General features: G+C 35.6%; 1 protein-coding gene across 1 annotated transcript; it reads left to right on the top strand.

The window, feature by feature from the left end:
* Nucleotides 1-1,501: 1,501 nt before the first annotated feature.
* Nucleotides 1,502-10,054, top strand: LOC115973264 (ABC transporter A family member 7-like). Its single transcript, XM_031093518.1, has 13 exons — nucleotides 1,502-1,609; nucleotides 3,551-3,709; nucleotides 4,580-4,742; nucleotides 4,824-4,949; nucleotides 5,042-5,125; nucleotides 6,165-6,508; nucleotides 6,974-7,174; nucleotides 7,503-7,612; nucleotides 7,729-7,813; nucleotides 8,308-8,436; nucleotides 8,535-8,640; nucleotides 8,851-8,939; nucleotides 9,755-10,054. Exons 1-13 carry the CDS (start codon nucleotides 1,502-1,504, stop codon nucleotides 10,052-10,054), a joined length of 2,004 nt encoding a protein of 667 aa, XP_030949378.1.
* The last annotated feature ends 1,858 nt before the right edge of the window (nucleotides 10,055-11,912 follow it).

The following is an 11,912-nucleotide window of genomic DNA, read 5'->3' as shown; positions in this document are numbered from 1 at the left end:
GAAAGACACTTATTACTATCTGAGGTACATAAATTATCAACAGAAGATAAAGCTACATCAAGAACTTTATCACTTGGATGTCCTAACCTATGGTGCCACAACAACCATTTATTTTCTCTATTTACATGAAAAACAGAAGGAAATTGAGTAACAACTGAAGAGTGATGCTTTTGTGAAGGTGACTAAGAATTGATGTGTGGTGATGACTTGATGAAGTTCTTGGAGTAGATAGGGTAGACTCCATTCTCACTCAAGCCCTTGTAAAGGAGTCTCCTTGTAGGAATATCTTGAATTTTGAGTTCATTCACATCAAAATGACTAGAACAGTTATTATGCAAACAGAATTTACGAACTGAAAGTAAATTCAAAGCAATTCTTGGTACATGAAGGACATCTTTAGGAATGAAATTCTGATATATGGTGTGTAAGGTGACATTACCTATGTGATTTATTGGCAAAGACTGACCATTTCCCACAATGACTTGTTCAGGCCCTTTGTACTGAGACTGAATGGAGAGATTATTGAGATTGGCAGTGAGATTATCTGATGTACCTGAATCAGAAAGCCTGGGATCTTGATTATTGGTAATGGCTACATTGGATGCACTAGCCATAGCAGCAAGTTTTGTGGGAGGATTTTTGCTTTGATAAGCAAAATCCATCCTATGGTAGCAATCTAAGGCTTGATGTCCTGATTTCCCACAAATTTGGCATGTTGGCCGTTCATGCTTGAAGCCTTGAGAAGAATTTTGAGGAGAAAAATTATGAGTGGCTTGTGATGAAAACTACTGCTGACCTCCACCATGGTTGTACCTGCCTCTTCCTCTTCCTCTTCCAGATACATGATTCTGTGACTGATTTTGTGAATTTCTGTTTGCTTTACCATTAAAAGCAAATATAGCAAGAGAGTGAGAGATTGAATCTAAGTGATCAGTCATAGCTTGTTCCTCACTTTGTAGCATGATGGCAAGTTGCTCATAAGTGATAGGATCACTCCTAGTTTGAATTGCAAAATAGAAATGTGCAAATTCTCTAGGGAGTCCTTGGAGAACAATGAAAATCAACTCTCATTATCAACTATGACTCCCACAGAAAGGAATTTGTCACGAGCTACTTTAATTTTTTGCAGAAAAGAATTCACAGAATCATTTCCTTTCTTAAGACCTTGAAACTCAAGCTTGAGATTCAAGATGTTAGCTCTTGATGTGGAAGTGAACCTCTGTTCTAGAGTACTTCCCTTGAGTTAGTGATACCAACAACAAGTGAGAGGACTTGTGGAGTGAGAGTTGAGTTTATCAAGGAAAGAAGTGCCTTATCCTTGATCTTCCAAGCTTGAAATTCAGGATTAGCAACTGAAGTTGCATTTCCTGTAGCATCAAGGACAAAAGGTGATGGCTTTGGTGCTATGCCATCAATGTGTTCAACCAAAGAATAAACCTCCAGTATAGTGATTAACTGGTGCTTCCATGGGATGTAGTTAGTGTAATCAAGCTTAATTGACATGAGCTTTGACATGTTGGAGAGTAATAGCAATGGTGATTGTGTTGAGGTTGAAGGAGTAGAGTTGTATGGATTGGAGTTGTGTGTGTGGATTGAGCAATCTCTGTTGGTGTTGTTGAAGCCATGGATTGCGGCTTTGATACCATGAAAGAATTTTGGAGCTTGCAAGATTGGTCAACAATGCCAGAAAACAAGAAAATCAGAGAGAGAGAGAGATTTCTGGAAAGCTGAAAAGAGAAATTCTATTTCATCAAGCTCATAGAATACATTAACACTAGTCTGTTTATATAGCATAATTACAATACATCAAGAACCTTCTAGAAGCCAAAATTGCTCTCACTAAATCACAACCACCTTGCAATCATTGCTCCATGAAATTAGGGATGATAGCCTGGATGACAATTATTGCTTAACTATTCACTAGAGGCCAAGGTTAAGAGCACTGAGCACACTCAGAGATAGAAACAAAGCACTTCAAAAACTATCACCGTTGAAGAAAAGATGTGCAAAACAACCTCGTTCCATTTAACTTAAGCGACACTGTTTTCCCTTCAAGACAGAATACATTTAAGTAACACAACATCGTTTTGTTCAAGGGACCGTTAGACAAAATAGCAGTTATGCCTCTTCTTCCTCTATTTTCAAATTCTGTCTTTGACTTTCAGTGCTCACTTTAACAGCTCCAACCATGCATTGCTGGATTTCTTTGTCTTTGCATGCTGGGTTTCTTTGCTCTTCTTGCTGGGTTTCTTTGTATTTGCTTTGTGTTTCTTTGCTCTTCTTTCGTTTTTCTTTGGTTGTTCTGAGAAGAGGAAATGCTTTTATCTCTTTCATTTTTCTTTGGTTGTTTTGAGAAGAGGAAGAGACTAGAAGAAGAGACTTGCATTCTTTTCTTTTGTGGAAAGACTCGAGTTCCATGTAGATTTTTATGGAAATCGAGTCTTTGATAGTCAAGTTGCTACAGTAAACTTGATTCTAAGGGACTTGAGATGTTAGTTTCTTAAATAGTTTGAAATCAATCCTAACTAATGAAATTGTTTGAAAATGAGTGTTATTTTGAAAAAAAAAAAATCCCAAAGATCAGATTGGATTCATTAACCCAATCTGAACTACAGAATTTGTGGGTAGTAGTGTTAGATATTTTTTTCTTACATTTGAAGAGTGATAGAAAAAAAGTGCTGGACCATACTTCCAATTTGAGTTTTGTAGTGGCATCAATTCCAAAGACAAAAAAAAAAAAAAAAAATTCCCCTTGTTGGTTTCATAATTCCAAAATTCCTTCATGAACAGTTCAACTAACATGTGACTAATATTTGATAGAATTGGTTTATAAATTCTACACTTCTCCAAATCTCACTGTAACCACTTCATGTATTTAGCCTTACACACACGCACGCATGCACACACGCATATATATGCCAAAATATTAGATTGGGGTATAAGTGAAGCAGGGCAGGCCAGGGGTATCTAAAGCTCATAAACTCTACCCTGCTCCAAACCTGACTTGGTCACAAACTCACAATTAACATCATTTCAAACCCATCCAAGCCCATCCTGGTGATGGTGGCTACCAAGAAATTTACATCACTAAATAATATCTAATATCTACTTGTCTACATCAAGAGAGGCATGTCCTGTTAATATTTGTTAAACATGGAAAATTTCCATTTTCATTGAAGCATTTGATTGACTTAATCAGCTTCTTTTAGAGGTTTGCTTGGTCATGTCATATTAGGGACATCACACCCAATGAGTTGGCTGCAAAATGACATAACACGCTATTATCTTTATTGTTCAATTTATTTGATTTGGAATTCTACTATTCATAATTCACTTTTGGAAACAATTTCACTCCCTTTTGAAACAAGGCTTCCTTAAGAAATATGGTACATTAACATTTGTTTATGTCATTCATATGGTTTATGTTTTTCTTTGAACTGGACTCTTTCCTTGGAGGTTTTTAAGTATTTAATATGTATCTTAATGTTTGCATCAAATGACAAACGATTGTACATGCTGAAATGTTGCAATATTTTTTTTTTTTTGATAGGCATCCAATGCGTACCTTCATTTTCTGCAAGGGCCTGGTACACAAATGTTATTTGAATTTGTCAAAGACATGCACCAACGAACAGCCATTCCCAACTTGGATATCGCTTCTCTTGTTGGTCCTCTCTTCTTCACATGGGTTGTTCTACAGTTATTCCCTGTATGTGACCTGTTGTTACTTGCATTAGCACTGTTTGACTTGTCCATATGGTTTGCATGTTCTTACAAATGTTTTTAGAATTTGTGCCACCCTATTACCATTTATAGACAGGGAAAAAAATGGAAAAGAAAAAGAAAGCCCTGTCATTAGTTTATCATAATTGTTTTTTCTTTATATATGCAGAAGCCATGAATAGCTCGGGTTTTTTTTTTTTTTTTCCCCTCATTATTTAGTCATAATTCTCTTCATAAGTTCATGCTTAGGAATTCTATAAAGATCTACTTGGTGATGCTTTTAGACTTTAGTTGACTCCTTATACTATAATATTCTAGTTTTGGAAATGACCAACAATACATGATATTGATGTCCACGCCACTCTTAAGTCTGTAAAGCTCTATGCGCACCAATAAAAAGAAAAAGACGTATGTGTAGAAAGTGCAAACGAATGGATTCAGAATTCTTCTACTAGTTGGAGGTGTCTGAGGAGATGCTGAAAAATTGATCATTTTCAGTGCGCATGAATTTGCACTTGAGCATGCAACCTATATGAAAAGATATTGTACATGGTGAAGTCAAATAGTGAGAGCTATTATGTTATGTGAGAAGAGATGCATATTTCTTCTATTTTAAATCATTCAAACTCTACGTCTATGACTATCAATGTGTTACAATGACATTTGCTTGTAATCCTAGGATCAGGCCTTAAGTGGTACGTATTAACCTTCTCTTGGAAGACCTTGTGACAATGTCTTAAGTTTCTTGAGAGCAGAGGTCAATGATTGAATCTAACATCTGTTTTATTTTTCTTTTTGGCTATAGATTTTTACCTTATGGTTACAAATATTTTTAACATGTTGCCTAATAATGTAGGTTGCTTTGAAATCATTAGTTTATGAGAAACAACAAAAACTAAGAATCATGATGAAAATGCATGGGCTTGGAGATGGGCCTTATTGGATGATTTCCTACCTTTACTTTCTTTTTGTATCTTCGATCTACATGTTGGTTTTCGTAGCATCTGGTGCACTTCTAGGTAAGAATGCACGGCAGTTAAAATTTTTTTCCTCTTTAATTTGTTAGTATGTTGCTAAAATGCAAGTTGTTTTCATTTCAGGCTTAAAATTCTTTGGATTGAACGACTTCAGCATTCAGTTTGTGTTTTATTTCATATATATAAACTTGCAAATTTCATTGGCCTTTCTAGGAGCTGCATTTTTTTCAAGTGTTAAGACTGCTACAGGTTTGAGGTTTACTATATTGTTGGGTAAAAGCCCTATATCCAACTAAAAGATTAACTAACACATGGTCATGTTTGAAATTCAATGCTTGCAGTGGTAGCATACATATGCGTCTTTGGAACAGGATTTTTAGCAAGTTTCCTTTTCATGTCTTTTGTTGAAAGTAACTATTTTCCAAGTAAGTGGCAAAAATTGTGAAAAAGGAGTATCTATTATCTCATTCATAGGGCTTCACAGATATACCTTTAATTTTTTTGGCTTCAACATGATGTTTTATTTAATGATAGCTCATGTTTCAATTGATGGCTTTGCAGAAAAGATAATCAATCTTACACAGAAAAAGCTTGATATCTAGGAATTTTCTTGCAGATTTTCACTCTTTTGTTGATATCCAAAAACTACTCCCAATGGTTGAGACTAGAGATACAAAGATGTACATCAGAGGCAGTCTTTGTTGTCACAGACAATAATAATCTCTCAAAGGAATTATTTTACATTCAGGCTGCTTGTGCATTGATATTTATATAGGTTATACAAGAGAAAGGAAAGCGCAAACCCCAGGATCCTGTTTATGTTTGATTGAACTGATAAAAAATTTTACGCTAAAAATATTCTGATTTTGCATGGAGTTCCCTGAAAAACCATGCTTTAGTACCTTTTGAACTTGTTCTAGCATATAAGTAATGAAAAAATTTGTAAATAAAATTGTATGAATGGGGAATATTTCCAATGGATGATCAAAACCCTACGCTAGGCAAAACTTAATTGGGGCAAGAGCAATGCTACTTTCTTTTCTCATAAATAGGGGTGAAGTGTAGTGGCTTACACATTAAACTAGATTAAGTGCTTCTAAGAAAAAAAGTTTTACTCTTAAGAACTGAATCCTATTGCAAAAACGTAAATATTTGATGCTTTAATTTAGCCGTTTATATGGATTTCCTGCCAGTAGTGGAGGTAAGATGGAACCTTTGCTTGATACCACGATTAGAAGTTGCATTAGTTGTTTGATCATCCATGTTCAGGAGAGTGGAGGAATGTGGACATTTTGCTTTAGTTGAATTTGTTGTTTGACTGAATCATGTGTTGGTTCATGTATCACACTCAATCATTTGGTAAATTAGATATTTTCCTTTTTAGTGTTTTTCACATTGTTTCAACCCTTCGCATGAATATTTTCCACCAATTCTAATCATTCTGAGGCTAATTCTTGGTTGCAGAAATGTGGGTTATAGTAATGGAGCTATATCCAGGATTTTCTTTATATCGCGGGTTATATGAGTTTGCACAATATGCTCAATTGGATGGTGGGATGAGGTGGGAAGATTTGAACGATAGTGAAAATGGGATGAAGGAGGTCTTGATTATCATGTTTGTCAATTGGTTGGTGGTGCTTTTTGTTGCATATGGTATAGATAGATTTGTGTCACCAGGAAGCGGGGTTAGAAGAAGAAAATCTCAAAATTCTCAAAAGAAGCCTCTGTTATCTTTTTGGAAGCCTAGTTTACAAAGTAAGGACTCCACACTTAATGTTCAGATGGATAAGGCTGATGTTAACCAAGAGGTAACTTTCTCTATATCCTACTTCATATACTAAATTTCTCACCCACCACCGCCAGTAGAGAGTTATGAAGAAGTTTTAGTAGCACTCAGTACATAGACATAAAACCAATATAAATAGAACATAATTTTTTCTGATCCTGTGCTTTATCTGCAAGGTGTTGTATACATTGTTTTAGATATTATCTCGAAATATTAAAAAATTCCAGATTGTTTTTCAATTCAACCTCATGATTACATTTTTTTTTCCATGCCTCAATCAGAATTTTGTTCTCTTCATTTTTTTCCTTCCCCTACCCCCATGCTTCCCTGGTTCAAACTGTGTGATAGAGATGATTGTTGCAGTATAGAAGTTATGAGAAGTGTATTTTATACAGTCCCTCAAATTGTTGTGAAATCCATCTTATTCAATGAAGTGACATAACTCTTTTATTCACGTAAATGATAATTCAAATTTATCTATTGCCAGAGGGAGAAGGTTGACCAACTGCTACATGAATCAAGCACAAGCCATGCCATTGTTTGTGATAACTTGCAAAAGATATACCCAGGAAGTGATGGAAACCCTGAAAAACTCGCAGTGCAAGGACTATATCTTGCTGTGCCTAGAGGCGAATGTTTTGGTATGCTTGGTCCCAATGGTGCAGGCAAAACCTCTTTTATCAATATGGTCAGTATACAGGTTCTTTGTCTCTTCAAATGAAATAAACTTTTGGGAATTTGTATATGTGTTTTCCTATTGGTGGGAGCAAATAGAAAATGCTTTCAATGGGGCTTCTTTTGAAGCATTTACCTTTATTTCCTCCTAACCTGAAATTATTTAATGTTGTGGATAGATTAAAGATATATAGTTTACCTTGACTAACCAGGAAGTAGCAATAAACTTTAATTAAACTGTGATTGGACACTCTTCGGATTTTAATCACTTATGTTAGAGAAATTAAATCATCTTTTGTACTTTATGCAATATTTAGGAGTTAACACATATCTGTTGACAGATGATTGGACTTACAAAGCCAACCACTGGCACTGCATTTGTTCAAGGTCTTGATATACGGACTCATATGAATGAAATATACACCAGCATGGGTGTATGCCCACAGCATGAGTAAGCTAGATCATTCTTAAGTCTCCCTTTTTTTTTTATCCTTTCATTCTGCTTCCTTTGCTTTGAATTTGTAAGTCCGTGTATTTTCTTATAAATTTTTTTTCCTCGGATAACAGCCTGCTTTGGGAAACACTAACAGGGAGGGAGCACTTACTATTTTATGGGAGACTTAAGAACCTTAAAGGTTCTGCATTAACACAAGTAAGTCAATGTTGCTTTCACTCTCAATTTTGTTGAATGAAGGTTCATTTGTATTTGAGAGCCACGGATCCTTTTGGGAGGGCATATTGGAATTTGAGTGTGGCCTCATATATTTTGACGGACTATTATTACTTATAAATTCTCAAGGTAGGAAAAGTGACAGCATATATGATAATTGCACTAGTTAAGCTATAAATTTGAAAAGTGAATATTAGAATTATTCAAAAGGTGGAAAGAAAGAGGGGGGGGGGGGGGGGGGGGGGGATGCTATTGGTGCAATGCCAAGTATTAATTTGTTAGTGTCTGACAACCTTGACATCAAACGAAGGTAATTTTGTGCAGTGTATATATCTGGGTCCAGTATATGGATAGCTTAGTTTTGTGTCTATGAGAGAGAATATTGTGATAAAGCTGCTACAATGCTTTAATTTGCTGATCACCTTCAGCATGACATGTTTTGAGTTCACTTGTCCATTCCTTTGCTCTATCTTCAGGCAGTAGAAGAATCTCTTAAGAGTCTCAACCTATTTCATGGTGGAGTTGCTGACAAACAAGCTGGAAAATACAGTGGTGGCATGAAGAGGAGGCTAAGTGTAGCCATTTCATTAATTGGGGATCCTAGAGTATGTTTTAATTTCTGTTTCAATTTACTGTGCTGCTTAAAACCATTTTGGAAATTTATCTTATGCTATTTATGATCTAATCCTTGGAATTCTGCAAGGTTGTCTACATGGATGAACCAAGTACTGGATTAGATCCAGCTTCAAGGAATAACTTATGGAATGTTGTGAAGAATGCAAAGCAAGATCGGGCAATTATTTTAACAAGTTCTCTCTCTCTCTCTCCCATCATTAATACAAACCAATTATTGCTGATGTTGGATCATATAGACAATGGAACTGCAGTTTTATAGGCTTGTAGATGATAATTAAAATTAAAATTAAAAACCTATTTTTCTCCTTGCCCTACTATATGGTCCTTTGCTTTGTTATTTTCCCTCATACTTTCACTGATGAAGCTTGTATACATGGTTTCAGCTCATTCAATGGAAGAGGCAGAGTTCCTCTGTGATCGATTAGGATTCTTTGTTGACGGCAGCTTGCAGTGTATAGGAAACCCAGAAGAGGTACCTCGATAATATAACTTATTCATAGAGATTTAAAATTATTGAGTTAGTAGTCCTTAATGGATTTTCCTGTTTTTGATCTTTAGTTATCTAACTTCTATATTAGATAGGAAGATGCATATGATAAGAACGTAAGAATGCATGATAGCTTTAGCAACTGAGAAGCATTGGAAAGCATTCAAGCTAACTGCATATACACTACTGAGTAAAAATCCTCAATTAATTTGATTTGTATTGAAGTACTCAATACCCGTCGTCACTTATATTTATTCTTTCATGAATATGTTGAATATCAGCACCAACAGTCAAATAACTATAAGACACAAAATTCCTGTATCAAGCTTGATGGTTTTACAACACCAACATGTTGTATTTACCTCCCCTTGGGCACTCAGCAGTCAACACTATTCATGGGAGGTGGCCATCTCCCATCTCTTAAATCCCTATTTTCTAGGCAGGATTTGATCCTAAGTATATTCTTAGATGACAAAAGTTTTTACTGCTTAGGCTTGTTAACAGCCTCATTGTTTCCCCCATTCAAATTCATTCTTGAGACTTTTGGAGCTCCGATGCAATTTAGCTTGCTCTTTTCTGAATCATCTTGACTTTGAGTATCTTGCTATGGTGTGAACCATCTTTGTCAAAGTTCAAGGGCACTAACATCCCACCAGCCTACAGCTATTTAACTGTCTTCTTCTTCTTTTTTTCTTTTTTCTTTTTTTTTTTTTTTTTTTTTAATTCTCCTATAAAAATGCAATTGAATAAGTTAATTCTTCATAACACTTCATAATTGGGATTCATACGGTGTTTGACAGCTGAAGGCTAGATATGGATGGTCTTATGTGTTTACAATTACAACATCTTCGGATCATGAAGAAGAAGTGGAGAACATGGTGCAACATCTTTCACCAAGTGCCAGCAAGGTATACCAATTATCTGGAACCCAGAAGTTTGAGATACCGAAAAGTGAGATTAGAATTGCAGATGTATTCCAAGCAGTTGAGACTGCAAAGAGAAAGTTCACTGTTTTTGCTTGGGGTTTGGCTGACACCAATATGGAGGATGTTTTCATCAAGGTTTCACGTGAGGCCCGTCAATCCAACACCCTGACATGACTGTTAGATGCATTCAATGATTCCTGCAATTTACTTTGATACCAATCTTATTTTAAAACCATTACTATCCCTTATTGTTTAAATGTAGTTATTATTATGGCAATTAAGCATTTTCTCTGCAGTTCACCTCTTTGTTTTGTTTGTTTGCACTTATATTTGTTGTCCTTTCATTGCAAAGGGTTCTCCCTGCAATCAATGTGGCATTTCAAAGCCGTAAACAGAAAGATTGAAAGTTTGTTTATACCCCTACTATGTGGATTAACCAATATTAAGCCGAGTTGTTAATTAGTCAAATTATAAATAGTCCTTGGTTATGCAAACAATTCCAAATTAACAAAGGTAACTTAGGTCGGTGACTTTCCGTAAAGTTCAGTCAACCCAACTGTCTGGCCAAGGTCAGGTGAACTCCTCCGGAAGTCCGTATTGATGATCTCGGTTGACCTAACTGCCTGGCAAACTTCAGGCGAACTTCTTTGTACAGCATACTGAACAACAACTTCTAACATCTTCTACTTTTACCCCCAACCCAATTACAATTCAAAAAAATTGAATTCATGGAAATTATTATGATTACATTAAAACTTTTGACACATAATTAGACAACACTAAAATGACCCTAGCAAAAATTAAGATCAGCATTCAGTAGTTTGAAATGCCTTGTTAAAAAAAGAAAAGAAAAAAGCTCTGGTTTTGTGGCATCATATATGGCCCGTATGAGTTTCAGTATTCTAGGATATAATGCAACAGTTTACAGCAAACAATTGTAAACATTATTACTTTTCTCATCCGTCAGTTACTCAGGTAATCAATAATGTAAACATTTCCAATGCAGCTGAAGTTCTTCACCAAATTGTTCAAGATCTTTTGAACAAAGAAGACAAAAAAAAAGTGATCTAATGGAAGAAGAGTTGGAATAAGAAGAACTTGGGTTCGAATATTTTCACCCCTACTTATTGAAAGAGAAAGAAAGTTTTTGGGTATGTCACATACTTAACAAATCATGACGAGTGGTGATAGTTCAACACTCCTTATTACACAAAGACCGTACGCCCTCATTAGAGCCTTGCATGCTAAGGAGTAATACAAGTGTACAACAGGCCTAGTGTGCCGTTGCTGCTAGGGGTGTGACGCTGGGCTGAGTCCTGGCTGTCCTTGATCTGCTAATGCAGGTGATGAACCAATGAGAGGGCTTCCTTGATCTGCTAATGCATCTGCTTAATCAAATCAAATATGTCGTTTTATATTATTACCAGTAAAACATAGCTATGGGAAAGTATTGGATTTGTCAAGTCTACATCTCTATCAACCTCATGCAACATGAACATAAAGTACCCCTGCAGAACAAATCATATCAGTTGGTTAAAACTTAGTGTGCCATTTAGTTAAAAATGAAATTGTTTAAAAACCAAATTAATTAATATGCACATGGGTTTACAAAAGCATCATATACTTGAAACTGTAGTGGACATCGGCTAACTTCAACCTGTTCAGGACTTTCTCCAAAATATAATTGCATAACATTAGCAACCATACGACTTCCATCCACCTATGCCATTAAACCATACAATATCAAGTGCTACTGTGATACACCGATTCAATGCGAAAATCATGCTAACATATAACACATAAATATAAATGTTGTTTGGGTTCAAGTTAACTCAACTGATAAAATCTTTAATGGTTGAATAAGAGATCTAGAGTTCAATCTCTGTCTACACCAAAAAACCAATTAGTGTCTTAGTTTAATGATAAAGAGCACAATCCCTATCATGCAATGACTTTCTTCATTGTTGGTTTCAGCCTTTTCTCTCATGGCTGACCCTTAGAACGTACCACTTTAGGACTCCTTGTGTTTATA

The sequence above is a fragment of the Quercus lobata genome, unplaced genomic scaffold, assembly GCF_001633185.2.
Source record: "Quercus lobata isolate SW786 unplaced genomic scaffold, ValleyOak3.0 Primary Assembly Scq3eQI_43, whole genome shotgun sequence".
NCBI lineage: Eukaryota > Viridiplantae > Streptophyta > Magnoliopsida > Fagales > Fagaceae > Quercus > Quercus lobata.
Note: the sequence above shows the minus strand (reverse complement) of the source record. Positions and strands in the feature narration are given on the sequence as shown.

Coding starts and splice junctions, on each gene's coding strand:
- LOC115973264 (XM_031093518.1), top strand. CDS start 1,502: ATGAGCTTTGACATGTTGGAGAGTAATAGCAATGGTGATTGTGTTGAG. Junction 5,126..6,164: donor TGAAAGTAACTATTTTCCAA/GTAAGTGGCAAA, acceptor TCTTGGTTGCAG/AAATGTGGGTTATAGTAATG. Junction 8,940..9,754: donor GTATAGGAAACCCAGAAGAG/GTACCTCGATAA, acceptor GGTGTTTGACAG/CTGAAGGCTAGATATGGATG.